Genomic DNA, 24,239 nt, shown 5'->3' with positions numbered 1-24,239 from the left:
AATATAATAGAAAATAAATTCTTTTGCAGTTAGTAAACAATTTAAACAAAGTACACTAGAAAAGAATAAGATTCCTCAGAGTTTACCCGTTTATCCAGTGTTCTTTCCCTTACAAAGCCAAGTAGCTGATCATTTACTAAGGCAAGGTCTCTTTTGGCAGCTGTTATTATGGTAACAATGACATCATGGCGAATAGCTTCTTCTGGGTCATGTGATCTAACTTTCAAATATTCTATAATAAGAGAAAAAACTAAAAATAAATGTTGGCTATCATATCTGTCATGTTCAGAATGACAGAAGAGACTAATGCTTTAAGCTTTTGTCCACAATGTTTATAAAATGTGCATAAATTTAAAGCATTTTATTTTTGAGGTAGCAATACCCTATGTAAACACAAATAAACTACGCCATAGTATTTACTACTGCACAATCATATCTTAATAAATAATGTATTTTACATCAATTATTCTGGAAAAGTCAAATCACAACACAGTATTGGATTAAACAGATTACAATTTAAGTTACAATACAAATTAAGACTGAAAAAAGAAAAACAGTAAAAAAGGCTTACTGATAGGTATATATCTGCACATTATACAATATAAAAACAGAATTAACATTCTATGACCTATAAAAAATTCCTAAATATTTACAATACAAACAAAATCAAAACGAAAAAATGTTACTTCCTCTTTTTTGGTGAACAGCATTTTGACAGAAGCCATTTATTTGCTATTACCAAATAAATAGGTTCAAATGCTCTACGTTCAAATGAATAATGAGAAATTCTAGTCTAGTCCAGAAGGTAACCACTTTCTTAGTTATTAATTGACATTACTATGTTTAATTTTCACATAGGTATAGTGATTTCATAATATATCATAAAAGCCTACTTCCTCAAACTATGAGGATTACAATATGAAGATTTCAAATATACTTTTATTATATTAACATGAAATCATTTACTAGTCCAAGGTTGATACAGACCTGAAATAGTGCCTGCCAGAATTAAAATCTAATTCAAAAACTAAAGTTAAGGGTAAAGGCCACATCTAAATATAAAGCAGCTACCTTACCTGTAAGATCCTTTGCTAAATCTGGGTGATTCATTAAACAGTGACTGGCAAATTTCACACTTTCTAATCTCACAGGAACATGAATGTCATTAAATCTACATGTGAAAAGATTGCAAATATTAGTTGTAAGGCAAAACAATTATTTTCAAATAAGGTACACATATCTAACATTATGCAAATGCCTATAAACATGAAATTACTAATTAGAAAGTGTGATTATTATGACAGTTAACATGTTCTGAAGAATATAAAGTAAAACAATTATTTCACAAAAACAATTTGTTTACCGTTCTAAAACAAAAAGCAGTCTAAACTCATCTCCCAACCCACACTACCAACAACTTTATAGAGCCCAAAATTTAAGTTTAAAATTATTCTATAAAACAAACAAAAGAAGAAATATTTGAAACACACAAAATCTACTTGAAAACATTTTTTTTATGACGAAAATACCAGGGGGATGTGAGGTAGAAAGGAAATCATGTATGAGGCAGATCCAGAAGTTCAAAGATGAATACATGAAATGCACGTGTCATACTGCCTCACAAACAAAGTTTCATATGGATAGGACCAACATTAAAATGCTCTTTTAAAGGTATAATATATTGTAAGAGCTCAACACCTATGAAATACCACATGTGAATTCAAAACTGCACAAAAAAAGACTGCATATAAAATAAGGATAAGCTGAATAACTCAATTGAAAAATTTTGGGCAGTTTGAAAAACAGTTATTACCTATAAATAATGTGATTTTAAATAGCAGGAAATATTTTTACTTTTTAAGTGATCTCACAAACAACCAATTAGCCTGGCCAGTGTGGCTCAATGGTTGAGTATGGACCTAGGAACCAGGCAGGAGGTCACAGTTTGATTCCTCTGATTCCCAAGAGGGCATATGAACGGGTTTCGGGCTCAATCGCCGCTAGGGGGAGTGCAAGAGGCAGCCAATGGATGATTCTCATCACTGATGTTTCTGTCTCCCTCTCCCTTACTCTCTGAAATCAGTAATAAAAACAAAAAACAAACAAAAAAATACATTAAAACAAAAAAAACCACACCCACAACCAATTAAACTAAAGTTATTTAATAAATGTTTTAATTTGAATGTCCATGACTACTTTCTTACCCAGAGATAATCATATTTTAATAATCTCTTGCATTTAGGGCTTATAATTTTCTAACTGCCAGAGAAAAATAAAAATAATGCTATTGCCCTAGCTGGTTTGGCTCAGTGGATAGAGCATCAGCCTACAGACTGAAGGGTCCCGGGTTCGATTCCGGTCAAGGGCGCATGCCTGGGTTGCACAGGCTCAAGCCCCAGTAGGGGGCGTGCAGGAGGCAGCTAATCAATGATTCTCTCATCATTGATGTTTCTATCTTTCTCTTCCTCTCCCTTCCTCTCTGAAATCAATAAAAATATATATTTAAAAAATGCTATTTGTGATCAAGTGAATTACAAAGTATCAAAATACTTATTGCTAAATAATTAAGGAAAATAATACAGTAAAACAGACTGTTAATACTTTTCTATGAATCAGAGACCCATTGCTGGAAATAGCAGTGAATCTAAAACTATAAAGAAAGCTCTGCCCAGCCGAGACCGGTTTGGCTCAGTGGATAAAGCGTCAGCCTGCGGACTGAAAGGTCCCAGGTTCGATTCCAGTCAAGGACATGTACCTTGGTTGCGGGCACATCCCCAGTAGGAGGTGTGCAGGAGGCAGCTGATCGATGTTTCTCTCTCATTGATGTTTCTAACTCTCTATCCCTCTCCCTTCCTCTCTGTAAAAAATCAATAAAATATATTTAAAAAAAAAAAAAGCTCTGCCCCGCCAGAGTTGCTCAATGGTTGGTTGTTAATCTATGAACCGGAAGGTCACAGTTCGATTCCCAGTCAGGGCACATGCCCGGGTTGTGGGCTCAATCCCCAGTGTGGGGCGTGCAGGAGGCAGCCGATCAATGACTCTCTCATCACTAATATTTCTATCTCTCTCTCTCTCCCTTCCTCTCTGAAATCAATAAAAATATATTAAAAAAAAAAAGAAAATTATTTTTTAAAAAAAGAAAACTCTTATGGTTTAGTTTTTACAAGTAACACAGGTAAAAAAAGGATTCTTGAACTTCGTTTTGCTATAAATACTGATGTCAATCTCAAGGACAGAATCGCTCCTCTACATATCGACAAATACAGTTGCTTTATTCTTTCTACTCTAATTCTTATAAATTCAAGTTTAGTTATTAAATATTACTTAATACTATTAAGACCTTCAAAATGTAAGTAAGTTATCATTGTCAGTGTCTGAAATTTCTGATTTGTTTGTTATATTTTAATGTTTAACCTAAGACTATTACAAGGAGTATTATATCGAATTTACTTTAAGAAAATTTCTGAGCCCATTTTCTGAATAGGCTGAATTAAACAATGGTTAATCTCAAATGCTCTACAGAATACTAATAGTTAAAATTTACTTTTGAATCAAATTTTGAAACAAAGAAATATGTACATGAAATATGTACATGGGACAATTTCAGTGCAAGGGGGAATTTAATACATTCCACATATTTTTTTCAACCTTACCATCAAGTTGATAGAATGTAATAATTCTGAGTTCTTGAGAAGAAACATTAAAAACTATTTGAGTGAAGAGGAATGGTATTTTCAATTTCAAAATCAGACAATACCCAATTAGTTCAAAACATACACCATGCACTTAGACATGCTACAGACCTAAAAGATAAGCACTAGTAAATGAATTGCTTTACTGAAAAATGGCATGAGCATGGCTTCACTTACATGATTTAACTTTCTTCATAAAAATCTGTCTTCTAATTTGTTCGCCAAGAAAGATAGCAACAAAGATACTAAAGAAATAAATACTTATCAACTAAAGTTTTGATATATGTGTGGTTTTAGTGGATCATATTGACTGGCCTCCAAAACATAAAGAATCCATAGAATTGTATGTTCTCTTACCGTCCAAGAAAACACTGCCAAAGAGGACGATTCTGTGTTGCCAGATCAGAATCTTTAGAACCAAACAATTTAGCTAAAAGTCGAACAACAGCTAATCGCTCTTCTCCATCATTGCTCTAAGGGAAAAGAGAAAATAAATGAATCTGGCAATTTATTCATTACATCATAGGAAATAAAATGAAACATACCCCAAAAGCTACAATTTTACATTCTGCTTATAGTGATATGAGAACTTTAAAATACATGCTCTCCTTTAATTTGCCGATATTGTTTTGATTCTATGTTAGATCCTATCTGGTTCTTTGCTCTTACTCAAACCCTCCCAACTGCTAATATATGCCCACTTCACTGCTTGTTTGCAGTCTACACAGATGTTACAGAAATAAGGTAGGTAATCATTCAATTCGAACATTCCCTAAGGCTCCTAGAAAAAAATTCTGTGAAAGGAGAAGCTATAAATAATTCCCATCCTAATAAGCCTTTTTACAAGAAATCATTCCTATAATTTGAGCTCCAACATAAACCCATGTCAATCAAGGTTTTGATATGTAAAGTTTTAAACAAGGATTGATCCTCTGCTGACTGGAGAATAAGACACAGAAGAAAGTCATAACTCAGGGAAACTCATTTTAATAGAAGAACAAGAATGTTAAAAAGATCTTAAACTGAATACTACAAAAAAGCAAAACTTAAAGTTGTTTTTGATAGGGGCTTCCTATTTTCTTGGCCTGAATCAATATGTTATGAAAATTTTGTTCCAATTTCACTATTGATGTCATGTCTTAATATAAATTAAGTTATTCTGAAACCATAAGGAGTTTTAAAAAATCAGATAGTCACTGGGAAAATAAAGGCAATGATTAAAAGCAATTGCTGATTTTTTAAATGTTCAAATACAATGTTTAAAGCAATACCAGAAATCCAATGAACAAATATTCATGAGAAAAGACAGTAAGTTAAAAAAGAAAAAGAAGCATGAGATATCATCTTTTCCTTATGAGTAACTTCACTTTCAGGAATAGGGATTTTATGGATAAAATGGGCACACGTATTAAACATGTAAAAATGAAAATGTTATCAAGCTTTATTGAACACTTATAATCACAAAATGACTTACTTCAGCAAAGTTTTTCTCAAGCAATGTGACAAGCAGATTAGTGTTGCCTTTTAGTAAGTACAATTGACTAGCCAACATGATTTATTTTTTTAAAGAAATCAATCTATCTCTTAAATGTCAAACACTAGATTAAGGGTAAGTCTTATTCTACTTGCAAGTGACTACTTTAGTAGCTTAGTGATTATTTCAAATGATGTTACATTTCACATCTATATATTTAACTACTGAAATAAAAATATGTGAGAACTCTGAATACATCAATAAGTGGAACAACAAATTGATATTTCTCTCTCTCCCCCTCCCCCCCCTAAATTAAATAAAACATTTTTTAAAATTAAAAAAGCCCCACACTGTTCAAAATTTTAAATAAATTCCTTGAGTGAAGTTGGAATGTAATTTTTAGTGATGGTATAATTTTTTGATGCAAAAATGATGTATAACTATATTATTAATCTATCCCAAAGTGTAAAATTATCTCATTAAGGTATTGCATAATACATTGTTTGACTATAAATACATATATATCTTAATAATTAAAACAGTGAACAAATATTAGAGATTTTGCATTAACAATTTGCCAGTGACTTTCTAAAAAAAAAAAAAACAAAAAACCCACACACCTCAAAAGGCTGCTCGTAGTTTTCATTTATTTTTATCCTAGCTAGAAAAGGCAACTAACTCTAACTGATTCAGAATAATTCTCTGAAAATTTTCACTCTAACCAAAATAAGGTAATAGTAACTGGGTTTTTGATGTGTTTTTTTAAAAAGATTTTTAAGGCCAAAACCGGTTTGGCTCAGTGGATAGAGCGTCAGCCTGCGGACTGAAAGGTCCCAGGTTCGATTCCGGTCAAGGGCATGTAACTTGGTTGCGGGCACATCCCCAGTAGGAGGTGTGCAGGAGGCAGCTGATTGATGTTTCTCTCTCATCGATGTTTCTGACTATCTATCCCTCTTCCTTCCTCTCTGTAAAAAATCAATAAAAAAATATATATATATAAAAAAAAGATTTTTAAGGAGAGAGGAAGGGAGAGGGGGAGAGAGATGTGAGAGCAGAACATTGGCTGGCTGCCTCCTGCACCAGGCCCTACCAGGGATGGAGCCTGAAAATTGGGCATGTGCCCTGACCAGGAATCGAACCAGCAACCTTTCAGTGCATGGGACAATATCCAACCAACTGAGCAACACTGGCCACTGCAGTATAGTAACTGTTTTACAGTACTTTTAAATTTGGGAAATAAATGTAAATGTCTCTCTCTCTCTTTCTGTAAATGTCTCTCTCTCTGTGTGTGTGTGTGCCATGAAAAAAGTCTTAAATGTAAAAAGTGGCAAATTTCATGATAACTACAGCCAAGACTGTTAAGTAGGACAACTCCTGGGTACCCCTAAAATATAAGAGAATAGCCCTGCATGGACCCATGCAGTGGACAGTATATATAGTTGTATGAAGTAGCCTAGTACAGAGTAAAATCAAACAAATTGTAACCTGTGACTCTTAACTATTAAAAGTTGTAGCTATATTCAGAGATATAACTACAGAAAAATCACCACAGTAATAGTGGTAACTCAAAAAGGGGCACCCTAATTATATATAGATAGTACCTAAGCTACTCTGAATTTCAGTTTCTTCATTCAGGATGAGAAAAGTAATACTGGTACAGTCTAGGGTTGCAGCCAGGAGCAAATAAGAACACAGGTGATGGCACCTGTTTTAAGACAATAAACAAATATTCCATCATTACTATTATCTAGACACAGTAGATAGTTCAGTATAAAGTTTAAAAAGACATAAATTTACTTATGAACATAGTAAAACAAAAATCAATGGCTTTGTTTTATATATATGGTACTAAAACAGACTACAACAGAAATAACATTAACTCACTACAGTGTTAATTAAAAAAAAAAGAATTAAGAATAATTGGGGACTGTGGTAAACTGAGTTCATAATTCATTTAAGAAGGTGTTACTGCTCAGTTTTAGCCATTTTGTTGTCATATAGAAATATGGACCCAATGTTGCCAAGATTTTTTTTATTGTTGCTACTATTACAGATGTTCCTCATAAAAGAAAACGCATACATCTGAACTTTTAAACAAAATTTGACCTTTAAACTTACTTATCCATTCAATGTTAGTAACTAAAGAGAGAAGAGTCTTTGTTATGAGATTAAAAAAAAAATCAAATAGACCTATTTTCAGGCTGGACTCAGCTTGTTAGCAACCTCTGCTTTATATTAAATGAACCTACAAAAGTATGTGGTATGAACAACCACTACAGTTTAGCTTCCCTCAGTTTACATTAAGTCCATACATGGAAATCTGAAAGTTTAGTTTCTAAATTCTTCCCATCATCTATCATGGCAATCTTGTTTATGGATTAAAGGGGCTTGACTTTTCATATTCAGACATTGGGAGAAAATATATTAATACTTTATATCTAGAAATAACTTGGCACATAAACATCTTTAGGCTGTTGTTAAAATAAACAAATAAGACCATGTTCTCTATATAACATTTTTCCACAACAGAGTTTCTTAGAAGCCTGGTACCAATGTCCCTTATACTAAACTAGTGTCCCAGTGCACGGATTCGTGCACATTGAAAGAAAATTAATTAGAAGGAATATTTTAATATCACTATTCGCCCTTTCTCTATAATAGAAGTGTCAACCAAATTCACGATCAACGATGACAGATCAAAACACACGCATGCGACTGGCGCAAGAGCTTTCTAAGTATCGTGCATGTGTGAGTCAACTTAGTCTTTTATATACATAAATAAACTTGCTTAATTAGACCTGCTTTCTGACTTAGCTAAACTTTTTCCAGCCCAGTGAAGCACCCCAACTTTCATTTCAGGTAATTGTCAGCAACACAGCAGTAAATTCCAACACAAAGCAGATTATTATCGTAGATCACGCAGGGAGAACAAAGGTTAAAATATTTAACTGTAGCAGTGTTTGACTATATTCTGCGCAGTGAGAAAACCTGAAGTCATTTTCAAGTTCCACCATTTCTTTCTTCTCTTCAGTCGGGTCAAGTTTCTAAACTTTCTAAATCTCCGTTTTCCGGCTAATGAAAAGAAAATATGATTCCACCGAGTTGCCTATCTACTTACTCCAGGACTTCTGTGAGGATCAAATGAGATGAGGCATGGGAAAATGCTTCACAGATATTAGGTTCAAGTGTAAAATGCTTGCACCTGGCTATAAAGCAAGTTGGGTTCCTGGGCTGAAGAAACTGCAAGGAGGCTAGTCACCAGGGAGAGGAAGCTGGGCATTGCTACGTGATGTCATAACCCGGTGCCCACAGCCACCGTTACTGGGCTGGGCTGGGCTGTGGGCCGCATTTTGTGCCATGAGGTACTGGTAGCTGCGATTCGGTGGGGTATCACGGCCTATGTCCCACTTGGGGGAATCCGAGTGTTGGTTTGTTGGCACCAGGTCCATGGTGCCATTTATTTATTTATTTTTTATCTTTATTGATTAAGGTATTACATATGTGTCCTTATTTCCCCATTGCCCCCCACCTGGTGCTATTTATTTTTATTTTTTATTTTTTTATTTTAAATATATTTTATTGATATTTTTACAGAGAGAAAGGGAGAGGGATAGAGAGCTACAAACATCGATCAGCTGCCTCCTGCACACCCCCCACCGGGAATGTGCCCGCAACCAAGGTACATGCCCTTGACCGGAATCGAACCCAGGACCCTTGAGTCCGCAGGCCGACGCTCTATCCACTGAGCCAAACCGGTTTTGGCATGGTGCTATTTGTTTTTAAATGGCCATTGCGTGTCATGGCAACTCCTGTGTTGAGCGTCTGCCACCTGGTGGTCAGTGCGCATCATAGCTACTAATCAGATGGACACTTAGCCTTTTATATGTATAGATAACAAATGCTTGTAATAAAGATAGTGTGGACAATTCTTACCTGTTTTAACTGTATAACTGAGCAAAACATTTTATCTTATGCTTGTTATCTCAAAAATATAAACTGTAATGTTGGTACTAATTATACTATAGCTTTATTTACATATCAAATAAGATATTGTATATAAAAAGCCTTTCAAAAAGTCTAGAACATTAAGCAAACTTAAGGTGTTATCTTGTGTAAGCTAGAAGATCAAGTGTCAAGTTTTTCATCTTTTTTAAGGAGTTATAAATTTCTTGCTTAGTTATAAAAATATACACTCCCAAGTCATATAGTAAAATTTTTGTCCTTGTTCTATACTATGAAAGGGTAAAATAGTTGTAATCAAGACCCCGTGAGCACTTAATTTGAAATCTTTTGATGTTCTAAAACATACCTAGCCTAGCCAGTATGGCTCAGTGGTTGAGCGTTGACCTATGAACCAGGTCACTGTTCCATTCCTGGTCAGGGCACATGATCGGGTTGCAGGCTCATCCCCAGGAGGGGGTGTGCAGGAGGCAGCCAATCAATGATTCTCTCTCTTTGTTAATGTTCCTATCACTCTCCCTTACTCTTCCTCTCTGAAATCAATAGAAATATTTTAAAAATAAAAAAATAAACAAATCATATCTAACACTAAATACCATTTAATAACATGTATCATAAGTTTTTGGAATACTCTACATTTCATATCTATTATTTGTGTCACTGTGTTCATCAGGTATTTAACAACTAGGTAAGTTATAATATTGCAATGTATATTCTCCTATGACCCAGATAAGAGATACTGCTGTATTCAAATGATTCCAAAATATATACCTTAACTAATTATTAAAAGGATAAATTGAACTCATATTTTACAGCTAAAGAAAAACTAAGTTATATATATTTTTTTCTTAAAGTTTAAAAGGCTTAAAAATTATAGTCAGTCCTACCTTCAGTTTGAATTCAAGCTGCGGCATGACAGATAATAATAAGTGAGGATCTATAGCAAAAAGCTCCTGAATCAGATCAAATACATGTTCGGACAAATCACTTACTGATGATCTTCCAAGCACCAGGACTTGATTGAAAAACTATAGGAGATATTAAAACAAAAATATCCATTTCATTTAAAAACGTAGATAGGTTTTTTTTAATAAACATGGGTTTAAAAAACTATATAATTAGGCATTATATATACAACTGAAGGGGATGAAACAGAACAGATATTTCAAGCAATATATGATATGACAGTCACCAAAACAGATGAAATTAAGTTATACACATCAAATCATGAATGTTACATGGAAGAGAAAGGCAAAAAAAACCTGATTGTTAGCTTTCTTTCAAATTAGAATGACATTTGTGGGAATCTTAATTTTCATTAAAACAGAACTTAGTGTATGTAATTCATCATAGAACACTTTACAGAGAAATTTCCTAATAGCAGAGAAAAAATTCTGTCTTAATCTTTTTTATTTGAGTGTGACCAATTTTCCCATGACTTTAATAATAAAGACTATTTAAAGGTAGTGATAAGTTTTTTTTTTTTAAATACTCAGAAAAAGTCAAATACATTGTGAGTCACAGGACAAAGAGAAGGAAAAGTTGTGACAGAAAAGCTAACTGATCGTTTAAAAAAAGGTTAGGAAAAAAACAAAAAGAATACAATGTCAAGAGCACAATTAGATGAAACCTCATTTCCTACCAACACATACACCCTTAGAAAAAAAAGTATTAAATTTAAAAATGCGAAAGAGGAAGTTGTATGCAACTGATACAAGCATATACTTTTCTGTAGTATCATCAAAAGATACTTGTTTTGAAAGGCAACAAACTTTTGTTCTAAATGAAGCGGTTTATAGGCTAAATAAACATATATGTGAAAGTTTCTAATAAATTAGTACATGGATTAAGAATTACACAATTATGGAATAAATACAGGCTGAAATACATACATTGGCAATGCAGGCCTCAATAGTCTGGACTGTCCTTTTCAATAGGCCTTTTGCAAGGTCAAAGGACTGTTTATTTAAGTTCTGAAAAAAATACAAATATGCAAAGTTACAAATGATTTGGTGAATTTATCCTAGCACCATTAGAACACTACGGTCTTCAAACATACAAAATATAAAGCAATGGGTCCTGGCTGGTTTGGTTCAGGGGTTAGAGTGTCAGCCTGCGGATTGAAGGGTCATGGGTTCGATTCCAATCAAGGGCACATGCGTGGGTTGCAGGCTCAATCCCCAGTAGGGGGTGTGCAGGAGGCAGCCGATCAATGGTTCTCTCTCATCGTTGATGTTTCTCTCTCTCCCTTTCCCTTCCTCTCTGAAATAAATAAAAACATATTTTTTAAAAATGCGATTGAATCCCAGTTAAGGTTTTACCCAATATCCGTTAGTCAAGTGGTCTTAAATGCAGAATTTGAAAATAGCACAATTATGAATAAAAAACTAAAATAGTACATTAGTTAGTCATAAACTATATCAAGTTTAGTTTTACTAAACTCAAAATCACAGGCTTTTGGTTTTGTTAACCAACTTAAATTGGCAATTACACCCATGTATCCTAAACACACACACACACACCCTCTCTAACTCATAATCTCAGTATTTCATTGTCTGATCAACATGTGCTATGAGGAAGAGTAGCTCTAGAAAGTTTTCCAAGTAAAATTGCCAATAAATTATAATTCTGAAATGCTGAATACTATGTTCACGCTTCAAGATTCCCAATGCACTACAAAATATTAAAGGGTAGAAAAATGACTAGAAAAAAACACACACTTAATATTTAAAAACTTACTGAAAATGAAATTCTTGTTTTGTAGAGTACCTATTAACATCTCTATACTCTGAAGTTTTAGACCAAACTGAGATTCATTCAACATCAATTTTCATCTCTCCCAAAAAGAAACTATGCCAAGAGCCAGATGGTAAAAATTGTAGGCTTTGTAAGCCATATGGTCAATGCTGCAACTATACAACTCTGCTGCTGTACGGTGAAAGCAGCCATAGACAAAATAAAAAGAAATGAGCATACTGTGCTCAAATAAAACTTTATTTGCACAAATAGGCAGTGAGCCAGACTTCTAACCCTTGCTCCAGGCTTTTATTCTACTGGCAAAAGGATAAGATTAGCTCAAAATTAAGGCAACCTTTATATTTCTTTAAATGGTATATTATTGCCCTAGCTGGTTTGGCTCGGTGGATAGAACGTTGGCCTGTGGACTGAAGGGTCCCAGGTTCAATTCCAATCAAGGGCACATGCCTGGGTTGCAGCTGGATCCCCAGTAGGGGACGCACGGGAGGCAGCCGATCAATGATTCTCATCATTATTGATGTTTCTATCTCTCTCCCCTCTCCCTTCCTCTCTCTAAAAATCAATAAAAAATAAAATAAAATAAAATAAATGGTATATTATTTCCTACTCATAAAAATACTAACTAGCCGAAACCGGTTTGGCTCAGTGGATAGAGCGTCGGCCTGCGGACTGAAGGGTCCCGGGTTCGATTCCGGTCAAGGGCATGTACCTTGGTTGCGGGCACATCCCCAGCGGGAGGTGTGCAGGAGGCAGCTGATCGATGTTTCTCTCTCATCGATGTTTCTAGCTCTCTATCCCTCTCCCTTCCTCTCTGTAAAATATCAATAAAATATATTTAAAAAAAAAAAAAAAAAAAAAAAAAAAAAAAAAAAAGAAAGGATAAGCAACAAAAATAAATAAATAAATAAATAGAATATCAACAAAATTTAAAACTTTAAAAAAAAAAAATACTAACTAGAATATAAACACCAAATGCACTATTTCTCTCAGTTTTTCCTCTCTTATTTTGCCTAACATACACTCAAAAATTTGACCAATTACAGATTCATTTAAATCAATAAAATGCAAATGATATTTAGAGAATCAGAGAGTCAAGAGAGAAAGAATTTATAATGAATTACATCTAACATCTGATTATAGTTAAGTGAACCATTAGAGAAAAAAGTAGGAGGGTAAATATCATTAGTAGGGTAGGCCTAAGTATAGCCCAGTGGTGGAGCTTGTGGGGACTAAATTCTTCAATTCCTTAGGAGGACCTAACAGAGAGAAACCAAAAAAGGAAACAGGGAGGAATACACACCTGTGAATCATCCTTTCTCCTTAACATTATCTACAGTTAATGTTAATAACTAATGTTAAGCCGAACTGGTGTGGCTCAGTGGTTGAGCATCGACCTATGAACCAGGTCACAGTTTGATTCTGTCAAGGGCACATGCCTGGGTTGCGGGCTGGATCCCCAGTGTGGGACATGCAGAAGGCAGCAGATCAATAATTGTCTATCATCGTCATCATCATCAGGTTCGTTTGTTTGTATATTTATTTATTTTTGTTAATCCTTGCCTGTGGATATGTTTCCACTGATTTTTAGGGAGAGTGGAAGAGAGAGGGAGACAGAGAAAAATTGATGTGCGAGAAGCACATCGATTGGTTGCCTCCTGCACAAGCTCTGACCAGGGTCTAAGCCAGGAGGAACCTGCAATCAAGGTATGTGCCCTTGACCAGAATCGAACCTGGGACCCTTTGGTCCGCAGGCCAACTCTCTATCCACTGAGGCAAACTGGCCAGGGCTCATCATTGATGTTTCTATCTCTCTCTCCTCCCTTCCTCTCTGAAAGCAATAAAAATATATTAAAAACAACAACAACTACTACTACAACAAAAAACATCCCCCCACTAATGTTAATAACGATAATTAACATTATCCATAGTTCCTGCTTCTGCCCAAATCTTTTTCTGCAAGTGCCTAAGAAAAATGTAGGGTATAGGTTCTAAGAAAAAATACAAATTCCTATGCTCCACACCTACGTTACAAAGGAGAAAATACATTTTCTTTCTTAAAAAACAACAACAAACTAACCAAGACAGTACTCTAACCCCTTATAATTCCCAGATTAGATGTGAGTAGTGAATTTGAAACATTTTTAATTTTCAAGAAAATAGGTAGCACTTAAACTGAGTGAAAATATGTTAATCAATGTATCTTCTAAAAACAATAATAGCTCCAAGACTGATATGTGTCACTCCATTTTATTTGGGCTAGATAATGATAGTAGAGATAATTTCGTGGGATGGCAAATGGTGAAAATAATTGTTTTATGGGTAGTACTACCTTTAAATATTAACCTTTAATATTTTCATATATACAGACCTTATGTGCAGGAATGAGGTTAATAAGAATGGAGTCCAATAATTCTTGAGTAACTCCATCACCTTCCATGATGATAGAACTCATCAAGTCTAGCATGTGCATTTGTACCTTCTTATTGTGGCTATTGCTAACAAAGAGGAAGAAACAAAAGATAAAAAATCCAAGCATACAAAAAGAAAATTAAAACTTCCCAATTTAAAACAACTGTGTCAGATAGATAAGAATTTTCAGTTGAAGGAACCATGCCAATATTGGCAAAGGAATTTTGGCTGCTCTATATACTTTCTCCTTCTGTTGATTATTACAATAGTCCTAAGTTATTGTAAAGCATTTTATAGAAACAAAGAACTTTAAGATGAATTTAAGTCCTTACACAATTAGGATTCAAACAGTGAGTTAAATTCATAAAACAAAAATGTCAACTTGAAAAAAAAGACCACCTATGTTTACATGGCTCCAGATTAAAAAATTTTTAAGTATGAAAACAAAAATATTACAAGATAATGAAGGCAGAGCTTTTCATCCTTTTAGATCTTAATACATTCCCCAAAATAAAACAATAAACACACAAAAAAGTCTAAGTCATAAACTACATGCAAGTAAGTTGTGCTGTATACATTTGCCACTGGAAGTTTTAGTTCACCAATAATGAAAATTGAAAGTTGATATAAAATGCTTATGGGAACATAGACTAGAAGGTTCTAAAAATGTCATCCTGGTATCTCTCAAAGAATTTCAAACAATCAAAAAAAATCAACAAGGTATAAAACCAAGAATCAGTTTTGGTCCTGCTTCCTTAACCAGTTGAAGAGTCAACTAGTCCTCAATAAATATGCCTACTGCTGATACAAGCTTACCTAAATAGACTGACTAAAAAAATGTTTTAACTAGCAGAACATCTAGACCTCTCCTTATGTCTGCATCTTAACTAAAGACTTGACCTGTCCATTTTCACACTTGTCAAAATATATATGCAAAGACAAATCAAGAGAAATGTTATAATTTAGTTATACCGCTATAGATACAGGAAAATTTAAATCAAGACTAAGTTAGTCTGGCCGGTGTGGCTCAGTGGTTGAGTGTCAACCTTGTGAGCTGGGTCCCCAGTGTGGGGCGTGCAGAAGGCAGTGATCAATGATTTCTCTCATCATTGATGTTTCTATCTCTCTCTCCCTCTCCCTTCCTTCCTCTTTGAAATCAATAAAAATATCTAAAAAAAGGCCAAATTAAATTTTAATATAATTTATGTATTTCTCATCTATAATTAAAAAAAATTTAATTTGAAATAATGTATAATAGACATCCTGTGCATTTAGTGGTAAAATGTACAGATGAAAAATTTAAATGTTGGTGGAAAATTTGTCATGTCATTAGATACAGTTTTCTATAACTTTCAGAAAGACACCCCTTTTGCATGTCCTTCCAAATATTTTCACGTTAAGTCTTCCAAGAAAAACATTTCCTTGTAACTCTAAAAGATCTTAGTGTATAAGCACAGCAAGAAAAAAGTCAAACAGAAATGCTTAAAAAATAACTTACTTGATCACTGAGAAGAGAGTCCTAAAAAGCTGAATAAAAATCTCATTGCAATCTTCCAATTCAAAGCAGATGTTATATGATTTAACCCAAGCTAAATTCTTAAATAAAGAAATAAAAATTATTTACACATACAAAAGCTACACAAAAGCAAACTCGTTAATAAAACTTAATTTTTAGAATTAAAAATCTATTTAAAGCTTATAAAAGTCCAACATACAAAATTACAACTGTTAAAGTCGTCATGTACTCTGACTTTTAAAAAGACATTAACCTTGGCATTAACCTTCTCTAATTGAAAAATACTAAATTGTTAAAACATATATAACATACAAAATATAAAAAACAGTGAAAATTAATTCAACTTAATCACTTTTTGGATTAGAAAAAAATAAATAGAGAAGTATGAAAATAAAGTCTCAAATAATATAACAGTTTTCCCAGTGGAATTTACTTTATCTTTTCAGGACATGAGGAACAAAAAAATAAAATAAAAGACATTTTATTAAGTGAGCTTGGTATAAAACAAAGATTCACTTAACATTACAAAATTATTATTAAAAATGTTCTACTATGTGAAACAGGGTGACATTTTTAAAATAAAAATTTTTTTTTACCTCTAATAAATAAAAGTATCTATTAAACTGCGGACTCTTTGTATCCTCCAAACCTTTTAATTGTCTGGTAATAAACAAAAATATGTCCTGTTAAAAAAATAATAAAATATATTAATTTAGACACAAATACATATCATTCTTTCACAATACACTGTGTGTGTGTGTGTGTGTGTGTGTGTGTGTGTGTGTGTGTTTATTCTCTCTTACAAACTACAATAAAAGAAAACTCCCCTTTGGCCAAATGACTTGAGACTAGCCTATTCAAAATAACTGGAAAAGAGCAAATCATGTAAAATTACATCCTTTAAAAGCAAAAACAAAGAGCATATTTGATAAACTCGTGAGATGTAGGCCTCTTCTCAAGCCAGAGCTCACTGAGGGAGAAGGCCATGTTCAGTGTGAGCACCAAGATCATGAAGCCCAATGGCAATAAACCAGAAGAGTTCATGTCCAGCAGCTCCCAAGCTCTGCTAAGGCTGGAGATAAACTTGGACCTCAAGGACCAGCTATGGGAGCTGAACATCACAGTGAGTAAGGATGTTGAAGTTGGTGGCAGTTGGAAAGCTATAATCTTTGTTCTGGTTCCTCAACTGAAGTCTTTCCAAAAAGTCCAAGTCCAGCTGGTATGAGAGTTGGAGATAAAGTTCAGTGGGAAGCACACTGTCTTTATCACTCAGAGGAGAATTCTGCCTAAGCCAACTCGAAAAAGCTGAACAAAGAATAAGCAGAAACATCCCAGGAGCTGCACTCTTGACAGCCATGCATGATGCGATCCTGGAGGACTTGGTTTTCCCAAGTGAAATTGTGGGCAAGAGAATTCGCATGAAACTGGATGGCAGCTGGCTCATTAAAGGTTCATTTGGATAAAGCCCAGCAGAACAATGTGGAGCACAAGGTTGAAACTTTTTCTGGTGTCTATAAGCTCACAGGCAAGAATGTTAATTCTGAAATCCCAGAATTTAAGTTGTAAACAAAAATGACTAATAAAAATATTGTTCTCAATAGAAGCAAAAATTAAATATTATTACCACTACAAATTTTTAGGCTTTCTCATTCTGACAGAACCATAGGTTTATGTGTTGTTACCCTTCTTCTACAACAGAACTTCCATTTTACTATCTGTAGTGTGCATGATGGCAAACAATTATTTTTCACTTTGAGGATCTGGACACAAGTCTGTCCGTTATTTCCTACATGTAAATAATAATTTTCAGTACCTACTTTTGAATTTGACGTGTGACTTCAAAGTTATGTGGAACAAAAGCAGTAATAGATTGGTCCAAAGGTTGTTCTTTTCAGGATAGTGCTTCATTATTTAATAAGCTTTCTTTAGAAGTTTTAAGCCAAAATAATATTAATATGGGACAAAACCCATTTTAGGACTACTTAAAAGAAAGTAGTCAGGCCCTAGCTAGTTTGGCTCAGTGGATAGAGCATCAGCTTGTGGACTGAAGGGTCCTGGGTTCGATTCCGGTCAAGGGCACATGTCCGGGTTGTGGGCTCAATCCCCAGTAGGGGGCGTGCAGGAGGCAGCTGATCAATGATTCTCTCTCAACACTGATGTTTTTATCTCTCTCCCCCTCTCCCTTCCTCTCCGAAATCAAGAAATATGTGTGTGTGTATACACACACACACACACACACACACACACACGCACACACAAAGAAAGCAGTGAGGATTAAAATTTGCCAAGAATAAAATTATTCAAAACATGAAATCAGCTCAAGATTAATTCAAAAAAGGAGCTCCTCAAACATTTCAAACAAAGGCAGAACCACCAAGATGAACAGTTTTGCATGTAGAATAACTTGCAGGGAAAATAATCATTTGAATGTGCAAGTTCTGTTATACTATTATTGTTGTTTTTTTAATTACTAGTATGCGTGTTTTTTCGTTTTTATTTTAGAGAAGAAGGGAGAGGAAGAGAGAGATTGAAACATCAATGATGAGAATCATTGATCAGCTGTCTCCTGCACGCCCCTACTAGGGATCCAGCCTACAACCCAGGCATGTGCCCTTGACCAGAATCGAACCTGGGACCCTTCTGTCCCCAGGTCAAGGCTCTATCCACTGAGCCAAAGCGGGTAGGGCTATACTATTGTTTTAAAAAGTGTCATTAATACATTATTATCCCTTCAATTCAGCCATCTGGGCTTTGTGATGGGTAATCTTGAAGGTTAGATATGAGCAAACATGGACTAGCTTTGATGTTTTCAACATCTCACAAAAATGCCAGGCATTTTTATAGATATTCAATGAAAAGTAACTGAATTAAAAGCTTGTTTTGCAACTTACAAAATATATTTGTTTTTTAATTTTTTCAATTAATTTTTTTTAGAGAGAAAAACTGATTTGTTGTTCCACTCATCCATGCACTCATCAGTTAATTCTTTTATGTGCCCTGACCAGGGAACGAACCTGCAACCTTGGTGTATTGGGACGATCCTCAAACCAACTGAGCAACCCGGTGAGGGCTTATGACATAATCTTACTCTGACAAGATGAAAAATATTAAAGTTATGTTCCTAAAGGTAAGATAAACTATAAAAGTAAACCAATTCTGTAAAGATTTTATTTACCTTAAGTTTATCATGGGAAGTATATGGAGCTTCTGGGGCATAGATTCGAAAGATGTCAGCCAAACAACATGCTACAAGGAGACGCACATCTTTATTGGGATTCCTGAGGAAAAATTCAGATGCAAGATGCAAGGCTAGTGGGAGATACTGCTGTTTTTCATCTTCTGAGTCCTGATCCATATCCATAAAAGTTTTTACTACCATCTGTAAAAATGTAAAAAAGAAAAATATAATCAACATCTTATATTTAGAAATCAGTGGTGGACATACCTTTTTAAAAAATTATAAGTATGCCCAGCCAGTGGTTGAGCATTGACCCATGAACCAGGAAGTCACAGTACCATTCCCAGTCAGCGCATATACAGGGTGGGGGTTGGGAAGGGGGAACCCGATTGATGAGTCTCTCTCTTATCACTGATGTGTCTCTCTCTCCTTCTAAAATAAATAAAAATATATTTTTAAAAAATTATCATTACAACACAAACGAATCGAATAATCAATTAGTATCAGAGTATTCAAAATCACATTTTGTAAATATCCACTTAAGAATTTGGGTAAAGCATGAACAAGTATCAACTTTTGGATTACACACAGACACATTATCTGCATTTGCACCAGATTCATGAAGAATATAAGATTCTCATTATTCATTTTATATCTAGTGCAGGTAAAATGTTTTGGGCCTCATGTGCACAAACAAATTCATTTGATATTTTGCAATATTATTGATGTTTCTTTTATTATCAAAGCTGCCTTCATTTAGGCTCCTTAAAACTGCTCTTTTATTTCACACTTTAAAGAGTTTTGCAATTCACAATAGAAAGCCATGTTTAAATATTTTTATGTAGTTGTACTTCTGACTAAAAGCTTTAATTATAAAAAAACCTCTGCTGTTACTTACGGTTACAAAACTTAACAAATTCACATTTTAGAATTACTCTAAAAAGCCAAAAAAGTATAACTGTAAAAATCCATAATTTCTCTGCCTCAGAAAATAACAGATATTAACATTTTTTGTGTATTTTATGCTGGTTTGTTTTCTCTGTAAAGATGCAAATAACCATCCCATAATTCTTCATTTCTCAAATCATGATCATTGCCTCATGATTTTAAATTTCTTTAAAAGTACGTTTTTATTGATTTCAGAGAGGAAGGGAGAGGGAGATAGAAATATCAGTAATATCAAGCCTTCCCCTGACATTCTGCTGTTGTAGCTTCATATCTCGGTTTAGTTACATAGTCACAGTTTGTGAGAGTCTGCTTTTAAGTTACAAACATCCCTGTGAGATTTAATAGCTAGTAAGCCTTACATTTTGGTTATCTATTAACATTTTAGTAGAGATTGTTATCTAGTTGGAATTAAGAATGATATAGAAGAGACCTAGCTGGTTTGGTTCAGTGAATAGAGCATCAGCTTGCAGACTGAAGGGTCCCCAGTTCGATTCCAGTCAAGGACACATGCCTGGATTGTGGGCTTGAACCCCAGTAGGGGACATGCAGGAGGCAGCTAAACAATGATTCTCTCTATTCATAGATGTTTCTCTCTCTCTCTCCCCCCTTTCCCTTCTCAGAAATCAGTAAAAATATATTTTTTAAAAAGTTAAAAAAAAAGAAAGAGAATGATATAGAAGATAAGTACCTGAAACTTAGGAATTCTTAGAGATCAAAGATAATCATTACATTCACTTTGGTAGGACTAGCAAGGCCACCTGAAATCATCTTATATAGAACCCTTCTACTCAGACATAATTCACCTAACCTCAACCAACAAAACTCACATTTACAGATGAGTAAACTAAGAATCAGTTTAAATCCTGATGCAAGTTGACAAAAGTAAAAGGGGAGAGCACACAAACCGAGATATTTGGCCCTTATTTCATAAGAAAGAGCCACTTAATTGTTATTAAGCAATACCATAATATGGTCAGATTTGCATTTCATGAAAATTAATCTTCCGCTAAGAGGTAGCCAATAAAGGAATGCCTCATTCACAAGGTTAATAGATCCATGAACGGTAATTTGGCAAGACTTTCAAGTCATTAGAGACATCTAACCAAGTATTCTGAAGCAGTCAGAGTAAGAGAAGTGAGAGATGAAGTGAAACAGGCAAATGGTACTACTAAATGCTACAACAAAGGAGCTTTAAATAAGATTACAAAGGATAAGAGAGTCATAAAAAAGGTTTTTTGGTCAGTTAAAAAGACGAAAGATGTGTATTTGTCATTTATTGCTTTGTGACAAAACACCTCCAAACAATAATCTATACTAATAAAAGAGTAATATGCAAATTGGTCAGGACTCCCTCACAGTAACAACTGAAGAGCAGGCTGCGCGGGGCAACCAGGCCAGCAGGGGGGGCAGTGAGGGGCGACCAGGCAGGCAGAGGGGGCAGTTGGCGGCAACCAAGCCAGCAGGGAGGGCAGTTAGGAGTGATCAGGCCGGCAGGCAGAGGTGGTTAGGGGTGATTAGGCTGGCAGCAGGGGTACTTAGGGGTAATCAGGCAGGCAGGCAGGTGAGCAGTTAGGAGCCCTTGGTCCCAGATCGTGAGAGGGATATGCAACTGCTGGTTTAGGCCCAATCCCCAGGATCAGGCCTAAACCGGCAGTTGGACATCCCCCGAGGGGTCCCGGATTGGAGAGGATGCAGGCTGGGCTGAGTGGACCCCCCAATGCACGAATTTCGTGCACCAGGCCTCTAGTAAACAATAATAAGTATTTATTTATCACACAGTTTATGTGGAAAAGGAATTGGAGAGTGGCTTAGCAAGGGGGTTTAGATTGGAATCTCTCATGAAATTGTATAATTAGTCAAGGTTATAGTCATCTGAAGGCTTGAATCATTGAATTATGAATGAAATAACGACTTCAGACAATCTCTAAATGTTCACTAATCTTTCTACAACAACACAATCTGCCCATGTGGGGTGAAATCATGTAAATTTTGGAGTTTAATAAGCCTTACAATTTTTATATTAAGTGATGGTTCACTCACTACAAGGTGTACTGGTTAATAATGCGGATTTTAAAATCAAAGAAAACATGATAATTTTAAGAGAAACATCAAAAGTGCTTTATTCAAAGTAATGTCCATCGCTAGCTACACATTTCCCCCATCTTTCAGGTAATTTGTGGATACCGTCCCAATAGAACTTTTCTTGTTTTGAGGCAAACCATTCAGAGACTCAATTTTCCACGTCTTTGTATGTTTTTTTTAAAAAAAAAAAAATCTTTATTCAGATTATTACAATTGTTTCTCCCCCCATAGCTCCCCTCCACCCGGTTCCCACCCCACCTTCTCCCCTTACCTCCCCCCCACTGTCCTCATCCATAGGTGTATGATTTTTGTCCAGTCTCTTCCTGAACGCCCCCCCCATTCCCCTTTCCCCGAGAATTATCAGTCCACTCCCTTTCTATGCCCCCGATTCTATTATATTCACCAGATTATTCTGTTCCTCAGGTTTTTAATTCACTTGATTTTTAGGTTCACTTGTTGATAGATATGTATTTGTTGTTCATAATTTTTATCTTTACTTTTTTCTTCTTCCTCTTCTTAAAGAATACCTTTCAGCATTTCATATAATATTGGTTTGGTGGTGATGAACTCCTTTAGCTTTTTCTTACCTGTGAAGCTCTTTATCTGCCCTTCAATTCTGAATGATAGCTTTGCTGGGTAGAGTAATCTTGGTTGTAGGTTCTTGCTATTCATCACTTTGAAAATTTCTTGCCACTCCATCTGGCCTGCATAGTTTCTGTTGAGAAATCAGCTGACAATCATATGGGTGCTCCCTTGTAGGTAATTAACTGTTTTTCTCTTACTGCTTTTAAGATTCTCTCTTTGTCTTTTGCTCTTGGCATTTTAATTATGATGTGTCTTGGTGTGGTCCTCTTTGGATTCCTTTTGTTTGGGGCTCTGTAAACTTCCTGGACTTGTAAGTCTATTTCTTTCACCAGGTGGGGGAAGTTTTCTGTCATTATTTCTTCCAATAGGTTTTCAGTATCTTGCTCTCTCTCTTCTTCTGGCACCCCCATAATTCTGATGTTGGTATGCTTGAAGTTGTCCCAGAGGCTTCTTACACTATCTTCATATTTTTGGATTCTTTTTTCTTTTTCGGTTGAGTGTTTTTTGCTTCTTTGTATTTCAATTCTTTGACTTGATTCTTGTGTTCCTCTAGTCCAGCCGTGGGCAAACTACGGCCCGCGGGCCAGATCCGGCCCGTTCAACTGTTCTATCCGGCCCACGGAGCCGAAAGAGAGGAGGGTTCTCTTGCTCTCCCCTCTGCTCCTTTACTTTGAATTTATATTAGTTCACACAAACACTCCATCCATGCTTTTGTTCTGGCCCTCTGGTCCAGTTTAAGAACCCATTGTGGCCCTCGAGTCAAAAAGTTTGCCCACCCCTGCTCTAGTCTGTTGTTGGGTCTCTGTATATTTTTTATTTCAGTCAGTGTATGTTTAATTTCTAGTTGGTCCTTTTTCATATCTTCGAGGGTCTCATTATATTTATCGGCCTTTTCTAGGATATTCTTGAAAAGCCTTATAACCGTGGTTTTGAATTCCATATCCAGTCATTTGTTTTCCTCCATTTCTTTCGTTTGTGATCTGTTTCTTTGTCACCACATTTTCACTGCTTCCCTGAGTTGGTAGGGTAGCTTTGTGTGCTAGGTTTCCTATATGGCCCAGTGGGTCGGCCTCCCCAGTTAACCTGAGGTGGACACTCTTGGTGCACCCCTTTGTGAACTGTGTGAACAGCCTTGTTGTAGTTTAGTCTTGATTGTTGTTGGTATCACTGGGAGGAATTGACCTCGAGGCCAGTTGGCTGTGAGGATCAGCTGTGTCTACGCTGGGAGAAGTTCGGTGCTGTAGACAGCCTTATAGGATTAGACTTGCCAAATTGCAAAAGCCTCTGTGCTCAGCTTGGATGGGGTGGAGTCTCAGTCTTGGCTTCCTGTCAGCCTTGCCCTTGCCCTTGCGCGCGCGCCTCTAGACCTCTGCCTTCCCCGGCTCCCGAGTCTCCGCCCATGAGTCCAGATTCCCCCCACAAGAGTGTGGGTCCCCAGGGGCTCGCCTGGAGTTGGGGTTCAGTGCAGTCAGAACTGGGGTTCAGTGCAGTCAGGAGCTTCCGACTCCCTTCTGCTAGGGAAAGCCTGTGGCAACCTCCGCAGCCTTTGTGCACACTGGTGCACGCACCTCCAGACCCCTGCCCGCCGGGGCTCCCCCGGGTCTCCGAGTCTCCAGGTGCCTTTCTCTCTATCTGACA

General features: G+C 35.7%; 1 protein-coding gene and 1 pseudogene across 4 annotated transcripts in view; one reads left to right on the top strand and one right to left on the bottom strand.

Annotated features, from left to right (window-relative positions):
- The window catches only part of PDS5A (PDS5 cohesin associated factor A), a 105,303-nt gene that overhangs the window by 58,327 nt on the left and 22,737 nt on the right, over positions 1-24,239 (bottom strand). For all 3 annotated transcript variants that reach the window (XR_013959248.1, XM_080645656.1, XM_080645657.1), the window contains exons 3-11: positions 18,984-19,187; positions 16,405-16,491; positions 15,791-15,888; positions 14,252-14,378; positions 11,019-11,099; positions 10,014-10,154; positions 4,050-4,165; positions 1,077-1,171; positions 87-232 (exon numbers count right to left, since the gene is read on the bottom strand). Coding sequence is in view for 2 of the 3 variants with exons in the window: in XM_080645656.1 (XP_080501782.1) it covers positions 87-232; positions 1,077-1,171; positions 4,050-4,165; positions 10,014-10,154; positions 11,019-11,099; positions 14,252-14,378; positions 15,791-15,888; positions 16,405-16,491; positions 18,984-19,187 (1,095 nt within the window). In the remaining variant the exon portion in view is untranslated. The remainder of the gene's footprint in view (positions 1-86; positions 233-1,076; positions 1,172-4,049; positions 4,166-10,013; positions 10,155-11,018; positions 11,100-14,251; positions 14,379-15,790; positions 15,889-16,404; positions 16,492-18,983; positions 19,188-24,239) is intronic.
- Positions 16,794-17,374, top strand: LOC308246259 (small ribosomal subunit protein eS7-like; annotated as a pseudogene). Its single transcript has one exon. The product of its transcript is annotated as a small ribosomal subunit protein eS7-like (transcript).

The sequence above is a fragment of the Plecotus auritus genome (assembly GCF_963455305.1).
Source record: "Plecotus auritus genome assembly, chromosome: 1".
In the NCBI taxonomy this organism is placed as follows: domain Eukaryota; kingdom Metazoa; phylum Chordata; class Mammalia; order Chiroptera; family Vespertilionidae; genus Plecotus; species Plecotus auritus.
The sequence above is the reverse complement of the archived record's forward strand: the minus strand, read 5'-3'. Positions and strand labels throughout refer to the sequence as shown.